Source organism: Chelonia mydas, chromosome 2 (assembly GCF_015237465.2).
Source record: "Chelonia mydas isolate rCheMyd1 chromosome 2, rCheMyd1.pri.v2, whole genome shotgun sequence".
Classification (NCBI taxonomy): Eukaryota; Metazoa; Chordata; order Testudines; family Cheloniidae; genus Chelonia; species Chelonia mydas.
The window spans coordinates 88,625,467-88,650,008 of record NC_057850.1 but is presented as its reverse complement, the minus strand read 5'-3'; the positions used below and the strand labels follow the sequence as shown (position 1 = coordinate 88,650,008).

General features: G+C 39.2%; 1 protein-coding gene across 3 annotated transcripts in view; it reads right to left on the bottom strand.

Moving 5' to 3' along the window:
- Positions 1–24,542, bottom strand: part of GNAL (G protein subunit alpha L) — a 331,001-nt gene that overhangs the window by 27,101 nt on the left and 279,358 nt on the right. For 2 of the 3 annotated variants that reach the window (XM_037892876.2, XM_037892877.2), the window contains exon 6: positions 1,745–1,799. In XM_037892876.2, the coding sequence (XP_037748804.1) occupies positions 1,745–1,799 (55 nt within the window). Of the gene's footprint in view, positions 1–1,744; positions 1,800–3,922; positions 3,930–24,542 lie in introns of those variants that run through there. The other variant, XM_043539887.1, reaches the window with a different exon arrangement.

The window sequence follows — 24,542 nt, the reverse complement described above, 5'->3', positions numbered from 1 at the left end:
ATTGCCACCCTGCAGCTTCCAGCTGCTGCAGGCCGAGGGGGAACCCCACAGCTCCCAGTCACCACGGTGGCAGGGGAAACCATGGAGCCGCAGCAGCAAAAGTCACAGACAGGTCATGGCTTCCATGAATTTTTATTTATTGCCCGTGACCTATCCGTGACTTTTACTAAAAATAACCATGACAAAATCTTAGTCTTAGTTATAATTCCTTTGCACTGCTGCATCTCTCTTGGAGCATTTGGATAGTCTTGTGGTTAAGGCCCTCAACCACAGGAGACCTGGATTCCATTCCTCACTCTGCCATAGACTTCCTGTGTGACCTTTGGTAAGTCCATTAATCTCTCTGTGCCTCAGTTACCCAACTGTAAAATGAGACAATACTTTCTATCTCCCTTCCCATATATGCCTATTTAAGCTGCGAGCTTTCCAAAGCAGGACACTCTTTTACTATGTGTATGTAAGACCTATCTCAATGGGGCCCCTCCTATCAGTTGGGACCTGTAGGTGCTACAATAATACGAATAATAAAACAATATAAATACTTTAGCCTACATCACTGGAGGGCTGAATGGACATAGCATCAAGGCATCTGCAAGAGGAGTATGTGATTGACAGGCAAATTTTTGGTACCCGTGCCAGAAGGCCTCTGGGTGCCATAACAAAATATAATGAAACAATTTAAAAATATGAGCGGCCTGCCTAACATAACTTTCAGTAGCTATAGAGAAGGAAGGTCACTCTGAAGACTGATCCTGAAATATAAAGTTTTAAAATTTAAATGCACATATACATATTATTTAACCCCAAGTTCCAAGTGAATAAGCAACAAATTTGTTCTAGTTTCCTAGTGGTATAAATGATATAATAAATCCGTATGCTGCATCTGTGTCCCAACATGAAACTAGAGTCCAACCTATAGTCCCACAAACAAAGCTTAAATAAAAGTTAGAAGGCATTACCTATGGGACACAGGTGTTGGTTGGAGGCAAAGGGGAAGAAAAATAGAAATCCTTCCCCTTCTAGCATGTTTATGGCCTAGTGGATCTGTAGTGCAAAGTCATTAGATATGCTTCCACCAGAGTTGCTTCCTCCTACACTCTAGTGTAGGTAGCTGCCACAGAGCTCTGGTTCTGCCACATGCAGAAGGCAGAGTCCCCAGTGCGTCACCGCTCTCCTGTTTGCCACCACCACAGTAGAAATTAAACATTTCTTTTACATATGGAGACCTACCCAGGAAAGCCTGGGATTTCTCAGTTAGTGCCGAATGCTGTGGTTTGGGGGAGACAGAATGGGAAGTAGGGAGGAAGAACAGATGGATCATAGGAGTCAACAACAGAACTGATTGTATTAATCTAGTCGGTTCCACTGAAAGGACTCTCTTAATATATTTTGAAATGGAATATTTCACTATCTCCTTAGAGTGCTGGCTGAAGTACTGCACTGGATTCAAGAATTATGCTATGCATCCGATGAAGTGAGCTGTAGCTCACGAAAGCTCATACTCAAATAAACTGGTTAGTCTCTAAGGTGCCACAAGTACTCCTTTTCTTTTTAAGAATTATGTGGTTTGCCATATTTCTATGAAACATCAAAATCAGTTGTGATTAAAGTAATGTTTACATAAAGAATTCACGTAAAATGTGGTTCTAGTCTCTCGCCCCAAAGGAAATTATATTACAAGAGAAATGACTAACTTTCAAAAATATGTACCCTAGTTCACACACTACCCTTCAGTTTCACTCACCTGGTCTGTGGGTGTATAGTCAACCATACTGACGCTGTCAATTCTTTCCAGAAAGCTAGAAGAAAACACACACAGAAAAAACACACTTAGAAAATCGTGAACTCTACAATCTGCGTTACCTTTTCAATTTTAGATTGTAGCACTTATAAAAAGATGGGTTCAAGGTTAAGGCCTAACAATTTACTTACTTTGATCAAGTATATATTTTCTGTCCACAACATACCATTTACCCAGTCTGTGTTGCAATATTATGCTTTATACTTACCATCAGGCAATACCCACAAACAAGGCAAATGGGATCAAAATAAATATGAATTTCGTAAATCTGCATTACATTAAAACGTTGGTTTAATTCCACACTTCCTCATATGAGATAATGCATCTATGCCACAAGAACATTGTCAACTTGTTCAAACCTAAAATTTAGGATTTGGTTAAAAAAAATGGGGAGAGGTCTTTGTTTTGTTTTATAAACAAAACCTATTTAAAATAATATTAATTTTAATAATCTACTGTAAGGGGTTAGTATAACATAAGTAAGGAAATTAATTTTTTTTAAAGTGCCCAGGATTAATTAAAATGTGGGTCTCTTCCCCAGGTTTTTTGGAATTTTTTGTTTGTTTGTTTACTTGTTTGAGCCCAGATGTCTCATTTTCAGGGATTGCCTGAATGACTTAGAATCTGTTTTGAATTTCTGGATTGTTTTTTGGTGCACATCCTCTCTCAGTGAATCCACCTCAGGGTATAAAGTTATCGTTACCAAGATTTCTCCCTGAATTAGCAAGTTTCCCCCCCATTTTTCTCATTTTTAAGGGTATGCATGTGGAATTTATTTAATTACAGTGGGGAATACGAAAACATGTTGAACTCCTGACTTTCAGAGTGACTCAAACAGATGGCTTCACACACACTGTCTGGTTGTAAAAATACCCTTCCAAACCCTATTTGTACAGTACTTTGCCATGAAGACAAATTTAAAGAGAATGAAAGATACAGTGTGTGTATGTGCGTGTGTGTGTGCCTGTGCGTGTGTGCCTGTGTGTATAATAAAAAATTACTTGCAGTAATTTTTTTTTGTTTTCCACTGCCAAAACTGTAGATAACTGAGATATAATCATCAGGGAACTCCATGATCACGAGGTTATTTTTAAATGATATGTACATTAAAAATATCAAATATTTTGGGCAAAAACCCAGCAGTATAGTTTATGCTTTAGTGAAACTAGCTACAGTGATCTGTACTGAAAAAAATACAGCATTGTATAGTGATCATCATCATCATCTTACTTTATCAAGCATCAATCATATCATTAGTATCTAATAAGTCAATATTTGTTACTACAGAGTTTGGCATAATCTCAGTGTCTTCACAGTATATTAACCTTTTAGTTTAGTACTAGCAAATTTCCCATGGTTTACATTTTTTATAACTGAACATTTGTACGGTTTTCTCAAATGTAAAAAAACCCCCAAAACAAACACCCAATATTATTTTTGCAGAGAGAAAAATAATTCTTGAATAACCTGCATATAAATTACCTGCTTGGTTAATTACCACAATATTAGATTATAGCTTTGACAACCAAATAAATGCACTACTTGTACAAGTAATGGATTTCAGAAATGAGGAGATATGGAGCTGACATCATCTTACTAAACACACAGGCTTCTCTTCCATCACAACATTAAATACATTAACTTGATCTCTTTTTCTAAAATTGCTTTCCATAGAACATTAATTTCTACATTCCCCCAAGTACTTCTATTCATTGCCTCTTGTTGGAATTTACATTTTTCAGGTGTACATCATAGAATAGTAAAGATACAAGATGCAAAATTCAGATTTGATATGCTTAAAAGTTGAGAATTCACTCCACCCTTATTAATCCTTATATCAGCAATATCCAAATAATGAAAATGCAATAGAAAACCAGTAAAAGTTGATGATATAATCATTTTTTCCTCTTTGTACAGGTACAACCTACATAATATGTAAAGCTAAGTAAACAGAATGAATTTCTACTGTATTTTTGTATCTACAGAATTGACAAATCCTCTACTTGTGCATATTCTTGACAAACATTCATTCAATATTTTTGTCAAGCCTGCAATAAGTGTTTTAAATCTGCATTGAAATGAAACATGTAGGCTTTCATGTGTGTCATGAAACTATAACACACTGTACACAGTCCAATTAGATTTATAACTTCACAAACCCATTTTTTAATTTATGAGTAATTCTGATTTATAATTGGCATAACACAGTATTTAGTTTCTTCTGTACACTTAGTACTTTATAACACAATTTTTAACGTATCTTGACATGGAACAATCTGCAATTTTATTTATTTATTTTTAAACTGGGATGCAGAAGGGGGGCAAGATTGACAAAAAGGTCATCAAGCCTCTGTAAGTAAACTGGATTAGTTCATTGTTGACTTAAAGCATGTTAAAATGGACTGGAGAAATAAAAAAAATAATCATCGCCTGACATTATTCTTTCTATCTATTAATATGTCTATCTGTAGTTTTATAAATATCCTTAGTGAGTTTCCTAGGAAACTCAGCTGACAGTTTGACAAGCAATCTCTAAATTTTATATCATGCAAGCTGTGAATACAAAAGTGCAGGTTTCAGACTTGCATAGATAGGAACTATCAATAGGTATTATTCCTTCTAAAAAAACATGGCAATTTGAGCAACTGTAGTGGCCAGGCAAATATTTTTGAAAAAAATACTTAGTAACAGTAGGTAGTCATACATCAAAATCCCTTTCTAACCAGGTGAATTATCAAGGGGAAACATTCAGCCAATTATTCCATATGGATAATCCTACAATAAACAAAATAAAAGGAAATTCTTAGTCATAAGAATAAAATAAAAAATGAAAACCATACTACATTTGTGCAAGTGTATTTTGACACTTATTAGAATTGAAAGACTAAGATAAACTGCAAAGAGATGCAATAAACTGCATTCGATGAAGTGAGCTGTAGCTCACGAAAGCTTATGCTCAAATAAATTTGTTAGTCTCTAAGGTGCCACAAGTACTCCTTTTCTTTTTGCATTTACTGTGTAACTTTGAGTGATTCACTTGCACTCTACCCACTAATACATCTTCCAGGGTCCTAACTTGTCCTAACTTGTCCTAACTTTCCAAACCCCTAGTTTCAAACAGCTGCAATTTAGAACAGGAAATCAACACTGAACCGACCATTTTCTTCGTTCCTCAAAATTACAATGCTCTGAAGTGCAGGAAGAGCAATATTCAATTCTGCATCTGCAACAATTTTAAAGTCTGTTTTCCTGAGATCTTACAAAACTAGAAATGGGAGTTTTATACCACTGAAAAATAATGTTTCCTCAGATATTCTTTGGTGATAGCTACTGAAAGGGAGAACTAATAATTCCATCGCCTTTGGAATTTCTAGGCCTCCAGATCTTCAGAACTGAATTGCCTTTATTTATTGAAGTCTATAGAGGTAAAGGAGGATCACAAATCTATGATCATTCCAAGTAATGCAGCTGGAGAGCAGTAACTGTTTATACTTTTGATAGGTCAGTGAAGGCTTTGGAGACTCTTTGTTAGGAGAGAGAGGAGAGTCATAACTGTGGGACTCACATTCAGCCCTCTTATGGAGGGCAATTAATCCTGTATACATGCCACAGACAGACATTTTATGATTAGATACCTATCTCAATTACCTATAGAACTTGAAACTGAGTTCTCTTGGGTAGCTGCTATGAGAGAAGATTCTGGCGACGGTAAAACTTTATTATAAAATGCCTGCTTGATCAGAGTGTGGCTGTCCGTGCCCTTTACACTTGCTACGATCTCAAAGACACAAGATTAGTGTGTGGTTTTTTGGGAAATGCCCTAGTTTCCTTAATCCTACAAGTTCCCTCTGATAGGCTTCAAGCAAATATGCGCTGCGCTCCACTCCGTTTCCCAATAATCAAACTGGAGTTTGGTAAAATATTCTATTGACAATGTACTAATCATTTAAAAAACCCCACTTTATGGCGTAATATTTAAATAGATAAGATTTTTTGTTTGTTCTGTGTTTAAGTGTTGCTAATATATAGTTTTAAAATTTTCCTTGTGCTCTTGGAGCATGCTAGTCCATCCTCAATAGGGTTGTGCAGTGGTTTCCCATGCAGGAAAGGGGATCAATAAAACAATGAACAGACTTTCAAATTGGGCAGAGGCAGTAAAACAGCATCTGTTTTTAATTCATTCTGGAGCCTGTAGCACTTACTGTAGCTAAAAAAGAATACAGTTTTACAGTTCCAACTGTTTAAGCAACCACAGAAGAAAATAACTCAGAGACATAGAGAATATTACTAAATTTTGCATTTATTTATATAATATTTAAAACATAGTTATTGATAATTATACATTCGTGTTTTTACAATGTTGTCTAAGAGTTCTATTGGGAATAAACACATGTCTAGTACTTCATTTTTGTACTCTAGAAGTATAAGATATCTATTTTAATACACACACACACACGCATGAGAGACTGAGAAGGTGGTTGCAAGTGAGCACAATACCTTGGCAAAGGGAGAGAAAAAAAGGCAAATGTCTTTTGGAAAGCTTTGAATGCATACAATGAATTTTAAGAGCAGATGAGACAGCCTGTAGAGGGCAGCATTTACTAAACCACACGCCCTTCTGTACCCAGGCAGACCCTCACTGCAGGAGTTTCATACTGCAACCTCTTCAGTGACAGAATATACATACATTTTAGTTTAACAGCATGAGCTTCCACAGAAAAAAAGTGCAAAATTTAGTGTAAATGAAATTAGATTTTAATACTGAATGCTTGGGTTTAATTTAATAGCCCTTAACTTGTCAGAAGTGCACAATATAAAACAGTCTGTTATTCTTCTATTGATAGGCAGGTGTAATAGACTCATTCTCTCACCGTGGAAACGATCAAATGGACATAGCCTGTTGGAAACAGTGGGATCTGTCCAGAGGGTCAGATAATTCTCTAATCTCATTCATTGATTTAACCCTTTTACTTCAGAGCATCTTGCCAGCTCTCCTCTTGGGGGAATACTTTATTGAAGAGTCTTACAACATGACTGGAAGATAACAAGGGTATGACTCCTCCTTATCTCCAATAAGAAAGCGCTACAGGGCTCTAGAATTACTGCTGAGAAGGCTCTGACCTTCCCGATTTTATATTTGTGCTTTGTTACTTCTAGCGCACTGGACAATTGTAGCTGTCACAGTGGTACGGTCTTACCCATTGTAAGGCTTTATAGATCTGCATCAGAACCTTGAATTGGACTTGGTAGAGAACAGCAACACAGGACAGAGTTTAAGAACAGCGGTGTAGGTTGCAGATAGGTTCTCTTTATTTCATCCCACTTAGGCATTGGGCTACTGAGCTATGTACCTACTTGTAGTTTCTTCATGAACTTTTTGTCTCACCTGAGATAGAGTGAGTTACAATAGTGCAGCCTGAAGGTGAGAGAGTGTATGGATTTCTGCAACCAAAACATCAAGCACAAGGGATGCCTGGGGAGTTATGCATCAGTATGCATAGGTGCTGGAACTAGGGGTGCTGGAGGTGCTGCCGCACCCCCTGGCTTGAAGTGGTTTCCATCATATAAAGGGGTTTGCATTTTGGTTCAATGGTTCAGCACCCCCACTATATAGATTGTTCCAGCACCACTGTCAATGTGCATCAAGGGAAGAACAGATTTCTTAAACTCCTCACAAAGAAATCCCTTGATGATGAAACCTCTCTTAGCTCTGGCAGCTATGACATTTCACAGTCCTAACTAGCACATGAGAACGTGTAGTCTCTGTCATTTTATCAGTATGGTTATATCTACCATCAATCCCCACTTCCTGAAGCAAGTAGGGCTGAATTAAAAGGGTAAAAAGTTAAATCAATCTCATAATGCTTTTTCACCATTAATGAACTAAACCTCACGATATTCCTGTGAGGTATACAAATATTATTTAATACCACATCACAGAGAAGAAAGCAGATTCAGAGAGGTTAAAAGTAGTGGCATATTATTACTGAGAGGGGCCCATACGTAACCCAATCTCAGGGCCCCACCCCACAACAAATCAAAGGGCAGATGGTATTTAGAAATAGGCTTAATGAAGATGATGAAAAATACCTAAAACATGGGTAACTCCTATTACACAGAGTTTTGTTTTTTGTTATAAACATTACTAGGCATTCAGTTTAACCCTGCTTATTACTTGCCAAATTGCCTTTTCCCAGCTATGTACTCCAAGCCATTTATGCAAAAAGGCCTCACAGCTTTTGGCCAAAGCATTAACCTAAGCAAATACATTAAAAGTTATTCAAGCACAATAAATGTTTTAGATATGTTTTAAAGAACTTTGTTCCATTTAATAACAATGGTTTGGATTTTTTTAAATTGAAAGAACACACACACATACAACGATCAAAGAGTATAACTTCTCCATCCACTTGCCCTCTCTTGACTCCCTAAATCTGTTGCAGCATTTCCTGTTGATGGCAGTGTTACTTTTGGGAAAAGCCTCGTTTCCTCCTAATTTAGCTAACTAACCACTTTTTAGCCCAACAGCTGTTTTTGCTTTGTGAACCAATGAGAGGTTTTTGGGGATCACCATTAACCCTCTTAACATAAACACTGGCTAAGATTTAAACCTGGAAAACTGCCATTTACACAGGGATTAGCAGGCTCTGGCAGAATTAAGACAAAGATCTGTATCCCATTTCTCTACAGTACAGAACCACACTGAAAACCTTACTCATCTGCTATCCTGACGTGCATGATGATCCCAGAGAACAGGGAGGGAGAAGGGTGAAGAGCAAAAGGAGAAAATAGAGAGAAAGATAATTTCTGCTAAACCGGGTGGTAACACAAATTTCATTCCTAAAGGTCAAAATGATGGAGCTGTTCAAAACACAAACTAAGAGAGAAACAAAACTATTAACTGATGTTGATTAGATTTGTGCATATAGTACCCGATTCTCATGTCAATGACACCAGTGTAATTCTGTTGATTTCAGTGGAGTTACTTCTGATTTATACTGGCAGAGGGGAGATTCAGGCCTATAATCTTTATACCTATACTGGTATATCCATATGACATGCACACAGAGATCTGATAACTATCATAACTATCCCTTGTGAAATTCAAAGGCTACATACAGAACATTCTGCAATAATAATAGCCACTCTCAGTAGAGGGCCAAAAGATAATGAATCAAAAGAGTAAGATCATGTTGCATATCTAGAGCGCTTTGCAAACTTGAACTGACACATGATATACAGGGATCACTTCATCCACACTGTTGGAATGAAACAACTGTTTAACACCATACAGCAACACTGCACAACAGCTTAGGTCAGGAAGTGAAGAATACCGTAAGTGTACAGGGATTTAGATAGGCAGAATGTAATTACTCAATTAAAATTTGGCTGCAGTGTCTTTCATGTGTCTGAACAAATAATCAAGACCTTGGTTCTATGTCCCACCCCTGCAGTTTGCTTCTTCCAAAAAGAACTTTGACACTTATGTTCCTGGAAGCCAAATTAAGGACAAAAGTCTTATTAACATTTGGCATTGTCAGATGCATCTAATTTATAAGCATCAATTAAATAGCAGAAACAATCTTCGGCCCACTCTTGTTTGGGAATGCAAAAAGTTGCTGGAAGGAGGTGAAAAGTAAGGAAAACTTCTGTCTGCAGGATGTTACAAGCTCAGCTTACACTTTTCTTTGAAAGCTTATCTTGGTACCTCTATGTATGAGATAAGCAAACTGAAAACTACTATCCTGTCAGATCATTTTAAGGCAGGAGTTTTGCCCATATGGGAAAGGTAGAAAGATGATTTTAAATTCCTGGAGAGTGAGAACAGAGAAAGTGTGAAATTAATTCTCCCTGTGCGCAAGGACAAATGGGAAACTTGCGTGGCAGACTTATACAGGCCATTTGAGAGGTGGCAGTGAAAAACAATTCTATTCTCTGAGCTGCAACAGTGGCCATTTCCCTTCCGCACTGCGTAAGCATGGATCAGTGGCCCTTTCCTTGGCCCACCTCCAATGTTCTGCTCCCATAGTCTGTCTATTTTTATTCTCAGTTGTTTTTTTACAGAGGGCTCTCTGTGTACACTTCACCAGCAACCCGTTCCCATACAGGGATACTATACGGTTCAGCAACAAGGAGAACAAGGGGATGTGGGTGAAATCCACCCAAAAGGAGAATGTTCCTTTGGGCTCTCTAAGGACACTGAAACCACTCACTGGTATTCATTTACAAAGGTGAGAAAACATCCCCCTGAAGATGATCAAGGGCTCAGAACTTAAAAGTATGGGGAAATGTCTGGAATGGACATCCTTCATCCCAAAGTATTCTAAAGCATTTCACCAAACTACACAAAGGAATCACTTCACTCACCACTGAAGTACAGCCATCCCTCTTTGGGGAAGTAAAGGTGGAGCACAGCAACCCTGCTCAACAGTTTATAATGTTGGCCAGAATTTAACTGGACAGCTCCTCTCCTCTTTCAGATCGCACAGACCATCTCCCTCCCATCCCCAATCACAACATCCCTTTGCAACTATAGCAATTACTTACCTGTAAAAGTAAATCAGGAAAATATTTCAAGCATTCTCAGCAGTAGTTTAAGGTAGTTTAGCAGCTGGAAACAAGGACAATGGCCTGTACCATGAGGCACAGATCTAACAGTGGAGATGCAAATATTAGGAGTGAGCACTAAGTGCCACAAAATGGTCTCTACATTTCCAAGTAAAGATGTTGAAAAATACTCATTGTTAAGTAATCGTTTAATCTTGCCCATTTTAGAACAGGATATATTTAACCACTGCATGTTTTTAAGCAGTCAGTCATGACATGCACGGCACTGCTGAGTGATTATTTCATGCCTTAGGTAGTTAGTGTAAGGCAAGAAACCTGGCAACCAAGTAACTTCCATTACCTGAGAAACACAAAGCCTGCAGTTTTGTGCCTACTGTAAGCAGAATACAGTGACCATGCCCAATTTGCTCTTAATGGTTCTAATTCCATTTCATTGTTAAAATAACTAAAACCACAGTAGGACTATAAAATCTAGTGCTCAATACTAGCATCACAATCGTACCCCACATGCTTCTTATCCTGGGCTGTGATACCAGTAATAAGAAATGGTACTAGGGTGGTAGAGAACACACAGGGCAGGTCTACACTACCACTTAAGGTCAATCTAACTTACGTTGCTCAGGGGTTTGAAAAAGACACCCCCCTGAGCAATGCAAGCTACAGCAACCTAAGCGCTGTCCACACTGGCGCAATGTCAGCCAGAGATGCTCTCCACCTCTCTTGGAGGTGGAGTAGTTATGCCAACGGGAGAGCACGCTCTCATTGGCATAGAGTGTCTTCACCAGACAGCGGTGCAGCTGTGCTGATATAGTGCTTCTAGTGTACACCTGCCCTCGATGAGTGTTCCTTATCCCCCCATACCACTGCCTTTCTGCCCCTTCACACTGACACCTCTGGAGGGTAAGTTAGCAATATCCCCCATGGCATCAGTTATTAAAACAGCAATATAATTATGTTAGGTGGGGAGTAGTTATGTTACAGTTTGATTCCCACTTGCTTTCCTTTTTTTAAAAAAATTGACATTATGTTTTTATTAGCTTTTAAAATCAATCACTTTCCCCCATCCCTATTTAGCAGCTACTATTTTGCAGGCCAAAGGCACTAGTTTAGGGAAAGTTAGAGGAATGTCAGCTAGTTTACATATTTATGTGCACACCTAGTCTGGGATGATGGGTACCCCTCAGCTGGGAACAGGGGTGTCCCCTACCCTGCAGGAGTAATGCTGCCAATCCCATTGAGGCTTGTGGTAACTGTCTATCTATTGGAGCCAATACAGAGTGGCATGGAAGCTGTGGAAGAGTGGGGCAAGGGCAACACTAAGCACCATGGCTCTGTGGCTGCAATGAGCTATTCATAAGTGAACCCCTGTGCCTATGTGGAGCCCCTTTGCAGTTAGCGGGGGTCTGCTTGTGCTCAGCTCATTGCAGGATCATGACCTACATTAGCAACTTTTAGCGCCGAGCAACTCGGCAGGCTAAAGAATGTGTTTCATGGCGCTACCATGATAAAAGCTGCAGCTTTCAATATTACAAAGCACTACTGCAGTGCAGCAAAGCTCTTTGTGTTAGAACATTTTAGAAGCTGTTGCTCCGTTGGTGGGGTGATGTTGTGAGTTGCTTAGTTTCTACAAAATGTCACAAGCACCATCACCACAAGGATGGAGTTTTGCTTAACTGATCTCTGATGTAAGGCTATTAAAGCTGGCTTCTAACTCCACTGAAGCCAATTATAAGTATTCTCTCTGAAACACTCAATCTGTACTGTACAACTTCTGGAGGTCCAGAAAACAGCCTCAGAGAAGAAATTTTAACTTTCTACTCTGCCTTTCTTCTTAAAATGTTTTTATATCTACACCTTGTGGAAAAAAAATTAGATTTACGTGAGAAATGTTGGGCAGTGCTGCATACACATTTGCAAGTACAGTATAAATGTCAAAAATCCAAAGCTGCTTGCTAGCACATTTAAATATTGAGACAATTTTTTTTAAAGAGAAGGACAAGATTTAAAAAACCCTAACATCCACATAATTGCCCATGTCACTCCAGTCCTGTCAACTACGACAGCAAAATCCCTAACAATCTACTTTTTCAGGGGAAGTTTGTACTATTTCAAGGCTCAGCTTCTATGGAATATTCTGAGAAATAGTGTATCTGGTACCTACATGAAGAGTGAGGCCTAGTCTATACTTAAAAGTTAGATTAGCATAGCTATGGTCCTCAGTGGTGTGAATTTTTCACACTCCCAAGTGCCATAGCTATGCCAACCAAAACCCCATTGGTAGATGCAGCTAGGTTGATGGAAGAATGCTGCCTTTGACCTACCTATCAAAGCACGGGGACTCTGGAGACCCACGGCAATGAAAAAAACCCCTTTCATTGCTCCAGTACGTGCAGCCACGAGCACTATAGCTTCAAAAGTGCTATAGCTGTGCCATTGTAGCACTCATTGCATAGAAATGGCCCAAAGTCACTGTTGTGATACTCTCTAAGGACCTGATTTTTCTTTCATGGAAGTTAATGTGAGCCTGATTCTGTTTACATGAAAGTGTCTTGACACTGGTCTGGCAGATTAAAGGGCATTAAAGTGGGTGCAAATTTAATTTATACCCCTTTAAAGCACCTTATAATGCCAGAGTGGTGTAAAGGGGCCTTAGAGCAAATGAGAATCAGACCCTGGGACTTTTTCATTAATTTAAATGATAGTGGGATCAGGCCCTAATAGCCTAATTCTGCAACGTAATCCCCCTAATCCCACTTAGATGAGGGCATTCAACAACTTGTAGAAGGTGCTTGCCATTTGGCACTATCAGGCCTTAAACTGGTAAAGAGAATATCATTTGGAGCCTGGACTTCTGTCTTAGGTGTAGAAATGTCATATGGAATTACTGTACCAGTGACCTTACTCAAGAAGTAATCATTAACGCATGAATCTATTAGTATAGAGTCCAAGGTAACAAAACAATAATTTGGTTTCAATAATGCAGTGCATTACAGTTCAGTGCAAACAGAGCAGTGGATTAGTTAGCAACTAAATAGTTTAATAATTAGAAACATTAAAAAAATTAACCAAGAGTGATTTTTCACTAATAGCTGGAGGTTAATTTTCTAGTTTTGATTTTCTGCTTTCAAACAAATGTGACTTTTGAACCCAAACATTATCGCACCAAAATCTGCCAGTTTCTACTTTAGTCTAAATAAGTAGACAGCTACATTTTCTATCACTGTTTAATCCTGTAATCCCTTTAGATTGTTAGTAATAATCTTAAATGGATTACAAATAATCCCATTCCGACACCATCCTGGGTGTATCTCCTCAATGAATGTACATCTTGTGTTAGTGTTTCATACATCAGGCTACAAGAGCATCCGAAGATCATACTTTATTTTAAAAAAATAATAATTTTGCTTTGCAAAAGTGCACAGTTGAAAAAAGCTTAAAATTAATCTAGAAGAGTACATTTTAAATCATGTGCTCACATGATAATTGTGATGACTTGTTGGCAACAGAGACCATTCTTTAATTAGGAAAGGGTAACTACTTTGATCAATATTTTCCACATTTTACAATATGTTCTGTTCCACAAGGCCTCAGTGTAATTTTATTTTTGTATTATTTCAATATAGTCATATTCAAAACAAACTATTTAAGACAATGTATTTTACAATTTATTTCAGTATTTATTTTATTATTTATTATGAATGTAACCAATATAAATCCTGGGGGCAAAAATAGTTTCTGGACCTGCAGGTACAAAAGGAGGGTAGGAGGGGAGTATGATATGTAAGAAATAAATATATTTTCTCACTAGATTCAACTGCAGAAGTGCAGGAAAAGCAGCAGTGTATGTGATCAAGGAAGAGAACCACTGAAGCAGCAGTTTTCTGTGCTTTGGAAGTGGCTAGCAAAAAAGGGAATTAATTAATTCAATAATATCTATAACTGAATACTATTCAACAGAAATAATATATACTAAATAATTAAATAAATATTGACATTTAAAAATCATGTTTTAATCTAATACAGGATTTGTGTCTTTCATCTGGGCTGTCTGCCTTCATTACAAATATCACAGTGCACTTCTGACACTCATTAGCACAATATATAATGCAGACAAAAAAAAAGTACTAGAGGCCAGGAAAAAAAGGAAGTTCCCAGTTGGTCTGAATGTATTCTTCTGTTTAGTATCTTTTCTCCCTGAGAGTTGAGTATCAGGCCTGTGTCTCATTACAAGCACTGCAAATGCCCTCTGCCATCCCAGGATCTCAATACAGGTTGTGGAGGTTGCAAACACAGGCAACCAGTAGCAACTGGAAAGGAATTATAGTTGGAATACATTCAAAGCAGTTTAAAGGACTTTTGATAAAGTTATGTTTTTAAAAATTGCTGTTGTTCTTTAAAACTGGGAACATCATCATCAGAATCCTCAAGACTATTTATTTTGCTAGAAGAATGCTACAGATAAGAGACAATGATAAATAAATGCAGAAATAAATGTAGATTGCTTGTATAAAAAGCAATGAGATATTCCGCTTATGTGAGACTTCTGAACTTTCCTCAGATTCTTCTCTCTCTCTCCGCACCTGACCCCCACAATCTACCCAGAAAGAACTAGTATAGGGCTAAAGAATCCCTCAGGGCTAAAGAATCTATGAGATACTCACTAAAGCCCTGATTCTATAAAGCCTTGCTCGTGAACTTAACTTTAAGCATGTAAGTAGCTGCACTGGACTCAGTTTAAAATTTAAGTACACGGCTAAGTCACAGCTGAGATTGGGGCCTCAATGAATGTCTTTCATTGCAGAAGATCTTGAATCTGCTATTTGCACATTACAGCATAATTTCCAAAGGCTGAATAAAAAGTCTGGGACCACAGTGGGCCCAAGTCCAGCAACATGTGACACTACACTGAGCACTTCAGTTACAGAAGACCCACTTTATTCTGAGACATGACCGTGCCTGTGTGATAATTATCTTGTTATTAAAGGTGACCTGTAAATAGATTTAAAAAAAAATCCAACTGCTTTTGATTTGGACACTCTGGCCCCCAAGGAACTGGTGGAAGAGAGGTAGTCAGCATTCCTAAAAAGTGTACGTAACTGCCATTGCAGTTTGCCATCCACCAGCCTATGTGACTCCCCAACATCAGTGAGTGAAACTAAATATACTAAACACTCTATAAGTACATTAAACACGAATATTTAAAAACCACTCAAGGAAGTGGAACAAAACACAATTTGCCTCACACTCATAGGTCATCTCCTGTTTCTATTGTTATGGATATGACACACCAGGCACAGTGTGTTCTGGAGAGTCATGTGGAGGGTGCATTGTGCTTTGATAGCAAAACTCCAGGCTGCTCAAGGGAACTGAATTATACAGTTAGATGACCCTCAGCTGAGAATGCTCTGCCTCAAGTCCCAACAAATGTGTATATATCTAGAGGATATCAGAATAAATGCATCAGGTGATCTCAGCTGCCACACTCGTGAGTAGCATAATGGCTTGTCTGTAAGGTAAACAGACCACAAATGGTATATGATGTTTTATAAACCAAGACCAAAACACCTAAACACAGATGGGAAAACGAACATAGTGCACAAAGCACAAGTGCAAAACAGTAATGCCAACCGTGTTCCGCTGCCACACTAGTACTATCAGACAGATTCTGTTATGTATTTGGAATTTCTTATCAAATCTAATTCTTTCCTGGGGCTGTCCACCTACAATTTTCTTCCTTTAAAGCAACTACAAAATCATAATAATTAGGCCTCTGATATGTACTGTTTAATAACAAGCCAAAACAATGAGTAAAGTCCATAGGAAATGAAGACGACTAAAGGAGCTCGCTCCTTTATAACTGTTTATGACATACCCAACACAACACACACACTCCTAAGAGCTATATTATGTATCTTTTAAAACTAGTTTTTAAATGCTATTGATGTAGCTTTTGAACTGGCAAATTCCAAAGTTGATGCTCTCTCTCTGTTAATGGCAGGAGGAACTGTGTTCACAGAAGGCAAATGTGTGTGTTGGAGGACCAGTGGGTTGATTATAGAGGCTTTTCATGTACAATGCTCCAGAAAACAAACTTTTACATATAGATAATACCACTAGAAGTTTGGTAATGAGTGGGTTAAATCAGTACAATTACCCAGTATGAAAAAATGGAACATTTCTCACCAGTAAATTCCTTTCTGCTAGCCTAGCCAGTGTCTCATACAATTCTTGATGTCTGGGGCCTGGGCTGCTCTCCTCACTCTGAAGTTCAGGGATGAATCAGAGTTTTGGAGCCACACTGTCTGGCCACACCCCCTTAGCTCCTCCTTGCTTCCAGATGAATTATTCACAAGCTGTGAAACTTGTGTAAGATAAGTAATAACAAATATTCCAGCGATAACAACAGTATGGTAACAATTCCACTTAATATCTGACCCTTGATGCAAGAGCCATCCAGGTAGAATTGTGGGAAAAGCTGCTAGGAGAAAAGAAATTATCAATAAGAAATTTTCCATTCTGCTGCTCAACATCTCCCACAATTCTGACACCTAGGAAGAAGTGAGCAGCGAACAGATATAGAGAGGATTATAGAAAAGGATAGAAAAATGAAAATGGGATCCCTCCCATCTATAATATTTGATCAAAGAGCAAAATCATTTCCAGGCCATCGTCTGCAGCACCTCCCTGACAAAGGATGCCTCTGCAGAGGACAGGAAGTCCATCTTGTAGGGCTTGATAAAGGTGGTAGCATTTGACCAGCTGGCTGCCTCACAAGTTTTCACGTGGATCCATTAGCTCTTTCTGCATACAAGGTCACCAGGGATTGCGTGGGGGTGTGCCCTGATCACTTCTGGAACTAGAATTGCTGATGCCTTGCATGCTCTCACAAGGCATAGTCCAATCCACCTAGCAATAGAAGACTGGGAAGCTCTATCCTTAGCATTTTGGATGAAAGGATACAAACAGGGCAGCTGATCTCCTTGAAGATCGTAGGTTTGAGGTAAATTTTCAGAGCCCTTCTGATAGCTAAATTGTGCCACCTCGCCTCGGTGGGATGCTGTGGCCTTGGACAGAATGTAGAACCACCTCTCAGGAAGCATGGAAAGAAGAGTTCACCTTTGGGATAAATGATTCCAGAGTTCTGAGCATCACCTTATCCTTGTGGAACACGCAGCATGGTTCCTGCCTAGAGAGCTCTGAGACTTGCCTGTGGACATCATAAAGCAAGTTTTGATGGACAAATAAAATATTGACACTGACACCAGTGATTTGAAGGGATGGTTTGTCAGGGCTCTCAATACCAGGGGCAAGTCCCACTTGGGAAAAAGAGGTCTAACTGCTGGCTTGGCTAAGTGGATCACTCTTCGGAATCTGGGTACTTGGGGGTTCTCTGCCAAGGAATCTGCAGATCCTGCAAACATCATGCTACTAAGGGCAGACACCTGAGTGCAGTGATGCAGGGTTGGAGACCTTTGTTGAAGCCTTCTTGGAGAAAATCCAAGATAGCCAGAATTTCTGGATTTCTAGGGTTTGCTTTGTGTTCCTGGCACCACCTGCAAAACCTGGTCCAGATAAAGGAGTATGCTTTCAAGATCAATATTGTTCTACAAGAAAGAAGTATTTTTATGACATCTGAGGACAGGCCTTATGATACTAGTGCTTCCTTTTCAATGGCCAAGCTGATAGATGCAGCCAATTCCGGTCAGGGTGAAGCAGAGGACCTTGTGAGAAGATGTCCTGTCTCTTTGGAAGCTATAATGACAATCCCAATTTCAGCTCTACCAGGTCCAAAGACCACGGTCTCCCTGATCAATGTGTGGTTACCAATATTACTGTCGCCATTTTTCATTTTATTTTCTGGACCATCTTTTCTTATAATGGGAAGGGTGGAAACTCAGAGGAAGCTCTGTGGCCATCTGTGTGAGAGGGCATCTGTCCCCATGGATCTAGGGTCCACTTCCCTGCAGAAGTACTTTAGTATCTTCAGGGTCATGTGGTTTGCAAATAGGTCAGTTGAGGGCAGGCTGAACAATTGGATGATTAACTCAAAGACTTCCTGATTCAGGCACCACTTGGAGTTATTCACCTTGTGGCTGCTAAGTCTGTCTGCCTTCTGGTTCAGGTCTCCCTTCAGATGAACTGCCCTCATGGAGAGGAAAAACAGCTCCACCCACTGCATGATTTCCATTGCTTTAGCATATAACACTGGGCTTCTTGTTGACCCTGGGTTGTTCACATATAGTACTCCGGTCATGCAGTCTGACTGAATCAGGACTTGATTCCCCCTCTAGGTTGAAGGGAATCTTTGTAGCGCCAACTTGACTGCTCTTAGTTCTAGGAGGTTTATGCTGTGGGTCCTTTCCACCAGGGTTCACATGCTTTGAGCTTTTTGGAATCCCAGGTCTGCTTCGCAGCTCTCCAGGCTGGCATCAGTTGTGAAGATCAGGGGATCTGGAAGGCATATGGTCATGCCCTTGTGGACACTGCCCTGGACTCACCACCATTTTAAGGAGTTGATCGTCTGTGCTGGAACCCTCACTTGATCGTTCATGAGTTCCAGGGAGAGGTCCCATACTTTTAAGACAAAGCCTTGAAGGAGCCTGATGTGTGATTGCTCCTATGGAATGATGCACGATATTAGGGGCCTAGCAGTTGAAGACTCAATGCAATAATGGGCCTCTTACGGTTCCAAAACAACACGAGGAGGTCTTGAATCTTCTGAAACCTCTCTAGAGATGGACATATCCTTGCAATCCAAGTGTCTATGTCCATTCACAAGTGGGGTATTAGGATGGACGGAATCAATGAGCTTTTCTTGATGTTGATAATGAAGCCATGCGCCTCCATGAGATTCAAGTTCAGGGATGTAGCTCTGTGTGCCACTGCTGGAGAGGGAACTCTGATTAATATGTCATCCAGGAAGGGGAACAAGTGGCTCTCCTGTGACCTGAGTTTGGCTATGATTACCACCAACATCTTTGTAAAGACCTGGGGGAAGAGGATAAGCCAAATGGGAGTATCCAATATTGATAATGGTTCCTATCATAGGCAAATCTTAGGACGTGTGATAGAACGGTCAAATTGGGGTGGAGAGGTATATGCATCTGCTAGATCCACTGAAGTCAGTAAATCCCCCTGGGGAGATTTACACCACAGAGAGTAGGATCTCCCTCTGGAACTTCACTTTCTTTATCCACTTGTTGATCCTTTTGAGATCTAGAACGGCTTGGATTCCCCTTTATACTTCTGAACAATAAAGAAAATGGAGTAGAACACTGAGAATCTTTCTTCGGAGGGAACATTTTCTATTACTCTCATATCCAGGAGGTGCAAAATCTCATTCTGGATTAGATTGCGCTTTACGGAGTCATTCAAGATGAGGGACTGGATGAAAAACGGATGGGGTGGAGACCTTAACTCCTTGGTGTATCCCAGAGTCACTGTCTCTCTGAACCACTTTTGCAGCTAACCTTTCTGAGGGCCTGAAGTCCTCTTGCAAGATCTTTCTGAACCCTCACCGGCTGGATCCCATTCCACCAGAGAGGGGAAAAGCTTCCAGAGCACTCCTGGCCAAACTTGCAAGGAGGGGGGTGCTTCTTTTCTAGGGCACTCAGGACCCATTTTAGGACTGGGGGAGGGTTTGTGACCAATGGGTAGGGGATCTCACATGCTTGTCTGACTCCTAGCCCTGGGACCTAAAAGAGTGAGGGACAGAAGACTGGGTGCAGGTTGGGTGTATCACAGTGCACCATTTGGATTTCATTCAGTGCTTTTTGGGCTGCTCTGCCATGCATGGAAGGTGCAAAGGAGCCGGCAGGGAGGCACTGCGGCTGAGGCTTCTCCAACACTGGGTAAAAAACTTGTCGGGGGTGGACAGTGATAGAGAGTTCGGGAGGGAGATCACTGCTCACCACTGCCTCAAATTTTGACAAAAAAAGCCACCTGTAGGCAGACGAGAAGGCGGGAGCTGTAAAAACAACCGTCTGCATGCTACCATGGAGGCAGAGAAACTGGAAGCAATAAGAAGCTAAGGGGGCGTGACCAGACCATATGGCTCCAGGACTCTGATCCACCTCCATGAGCTGCAGAGAGGAGAGCAGCCCAGACCTCAAGAATTGTGGGAGATGCTGGGTGCAGAAATGATTAAAACATGTCAATGTGGTATAATGCTGGTAAGATGTAATTCATTAATATAGGAAAATGGCAGTGAATTTTTCTGGAAGGCTCAATGCATCATGCGTGACCATTTCTGTTAATATGAAAGTATGACCATGTTCATAACATAATTTATAACACAATGCATGATCTAAAATTGCAAAATAGTTCTATGCGGAATGTCATAAAACTGCAATACTTTCATTTTCAATAGTGTCATAGTACTATTTTAAAAGTATATTTGATTCAGGAAAATTAAGGCAACAGTGAATGTTACTGTAGGAAGAAAAATACATGTCCAGTCCACATAAACTTGCATGCAACCATGTTTAGGAATCTGTGAATAGTTATTCTATCCTGCCAGTATATTTCTCATATAAACCCAATTACTTATCCTAGCATCAACCCATTTGACTGATAATGAGATTTGTATTGCTTTGGTTTTACTTGTGAATTTACATTTAAAGGGTCTAGACTGTACCACATGCAGTTGTGTTGCATGTTCTAACATTCACATATATTTACATTTGTGTCAGTGACCAGATTTGTTTTGGAGCTTCATACAGGTTTTCAAACAATCTATTGTACATCTCAGTGAGCATCTCTAAACTGAGCCACGCCAGGAAAATTCTGGAGGGAGGAAATTGACTAGAAATAAAGATCAAAATCAATGTCACAGCACAAGCAATTGTTTGTAAAGTATACAGAAAATTCTAATTATTCAAGCTACTTTTTTTCCTTTTAAAAACTACCAGCTAAATTTAATCAGGAATTTTTGGGGGGTGGGGATGCAGGAGAAGGGCAAACAACTGCCAAATGATTCTGAAAGCTCAATATTCATAGACTAGTCTGCCATGGGTTATAAATCAGCACCATAGAGTTTATAGGTACAGGGAGAGCTCTTGACAGATACAAAAAACAGATTTAGAATTGAAGTTGAAAATTATATAAAAATAACTATATAGATACACACATTCTAGCTCTCTGTTGGAGTACATTTCCAAAAATAAACTAGTCAAATGGATATCTTCCTAGAAAAGCTGATTACATAAGCATAATTGCACAAAATAAAAGTACCTGCACTATCTCTCTGCAAAGTATAAATAGTTCAAAGTTACATTAGACAGTCTTATTTTAAAATGCTATTGTTCTAAAGCTCATGCACTTTCTTATAATTCCTTTAAAAAAAAAGGAAAAAAAAGAAGTAAAAACCCCCAGCCTTCAAGATTCAAAATACACTTTCTCCAGTGTTATATAACGTGTAATTAGAGCTTGTAAAAATCTGTGAAAGATTTTTTCCTAGCACTGAAAATTGGTTATTAAAAAAATAAAAGCCTTAAAAATTCAAACAGTTTGTTTTTATTTTTTAAGTTGCTTAACATACTAATGTGGTTTTCCCCAAAGAATAAATGGCATGGAAGCATTTTCAGACCAACTGTATTTTTCCTTTAATAGTTTCCAGTACCAAATACACATTTCTACTTTTGCACCCAGTCTTCACTTTGTTGTTGTTTTGGTGACACCAAGTGACAAAGAATGCCATATTTTGCCAGTCATTAATTAAAGGAGGACCAGAGCAAGGCCATCTACAGAAACCCAATGTATGGGTCAGCCTGGGCTGAACAGAGGCTTGGGTTGAAACAGCTAGGTATTAATTTCCTGGGATCCAGAGGCAACAAATTGCAGCACAGGAAGTTGGGAGGGCTGTACTACAGTCAAACATCCTGCCTACTGCTCGGAGGCAAGGTGAATCTCATCTTGTCTCTCTGCTTAGCTCCTTACACAAAGCTCTATTACAGATTTGGAAGGGTGAATTTCCCCCATGTTCATTCAAACAATGCATTGACTGTGTGGCTTTCTGTTTACACAAATTTCAAATGCTTTTTAGTAGAAGGGGGATGAATTAGCTGTGTATGGTTAAAACTAGTTTCTGCAAACAACGACTTAACATAGCAAGATGTCTCTTGGAGAATCTGCCAAAGGAGGATATTAGATCCCACAAATATTCTTAGATTTTTATTTTATTTTTTCTAGCCCACCTCCCTGATTTGGATTCCAATTTAATTCTCATTTAAAAATTTGAGCAGGAATTGCCTAACACTAAGGAGCAAGCTTTATCCCCTTTGTGCAGGGGCACAAGTCCTGGAAACACTGCAATTTGCCACAGTTCTGCTATATGGTGCCATGTGCAGAGAGACTCTGTACCCCTTATTTCTGCATGGAAGTCTTGTTTATATCAACTAGAGCTCTGTTCAAAGATGAAGAGTATATATGGACCACAATTTGTATTGACATTGCTGATGCTGATCCAGATAAAGTTACTCTATCAACTCTTCTTCCTTCTGCTTTTAGATTATTCCAATATAATGTCCGTTGCACAGAAGCCTGCCTGTGTATGCTGTATAGCAACAAACACAACCACCAGTATGAAAATGGAACAATACTCTTAGGTAAATGACTATATTTGTGTGAAACACCAAGCAGCCTGCTTTTTCTATTTTATGTTCTCTTTCTTAAAGAGGCCCCATCAGTTGACCTATGACTGACTGAGGCAGCATTTCTGTTTCCGTGGCAACCTCCAGAATCCACTGATTCCCCTCATCCCCTTCCTCTCTCCCCTGTCCTACTGTTCTTTAACACCAAGCTAATTGAACTACTATAATCCACAGGCATTTTCTTTCTCAGGTAGCCTTCAAATTTTGTTTTTTGCCTTATAAACAATAATGTAGGAAAAGCATGAATGGTCACTGAGCTTCCAGAAATTTATTGACATTAGGTTATCATCATAAACTTGTGCATGAAAATTAAACAATAAGGGAAGAGAAGATTTTCCATTTCTAGCACCCTGTACAAAAGCTCATCTTTTAGTTTGTGACTACCAATCACCACCCACCAGTCCTCCAACACTACTGATTGTTATTCATTTTCCTTTCTTCATTAAAACTTTTTTTTTTATACACAGGCTTTATAATCTGTTCATAGGAGAGAAAGTGAACTGATGTTTCTTGGATCTAGTTACATTAGCAGACTTTTGGTGAGCCTGGGTAATAAAACTTACCTTAAGCAACCATCCAGAAACTGGTTGCCTAATAGAAATGGCCATTAACTAAATAACAAACGAACTGTACTGTGGAAACCTTAGGAATAAGGTTAAAAATTATACTTTAAGAAAGCTGTTGCTTACTGAAGATTTAGTGCAGGTTTCACTGTATATGAAACCATAGGGATATGCTTCTTGTAAGATGTACTGTGGATTTATTATTATTTATTTGTTTAGCACCAGCAGTTTGCCAGGTGCTTTACAAATAGTCTCTGAACTGAAGACCTTACTATTTAGGTAGACACAGAAGGGGGATAGGAGGAGACAAACAGCAGCATAAATGAACAGCAAAACATGGCAAATGTTTTGTTAGCTCGCTAGTTTGTTTCCTAATAAGCAGGAGCAAGGTGGGAATTGGATAGGGGTGTGGAGAAAAATCTCCTGCTAAGTAGTGAACATATCTAAGAGGGGAGGAGTAGGGCAAGGCAAAGTAGGGATTTAGCCATACGATTAACATGAACAGAGGTGGCACAGCTAAATCCTCATACACTGATTTGAAAATTCATCCTAGAGAGTCAATTAAATACATATTGAAAATATTTTCCATATATCCAGGAGACTTCTGGTTTGTTTTGCTGTGAATCCCACAAGAGCAAAACAAATGGCGCTGACATCCTAATGTTTGGTTACCTATCTCTTATTCCATGAAGTAAAAGCTAATGGAACACATGAAACCTGATTAAATATACCGCTAAAATTAAGCTATGATTCACCTGTTTTTCACTATTACAAATATAATTACTTGTATTAGTGCTTGAAGGCCCTAAGTTCAAAGCACCATTATATTAGGTACTGGACAAACCCATACTAGGAGACAGTGTGCTCCTCCTACCTCCCAAAGAGTCCACAATATCAAGGGACAAAACAGAAAAAGGGTGGGAGAAAAGAAATACTCCTCCTCCCATTTTTCAGACACAG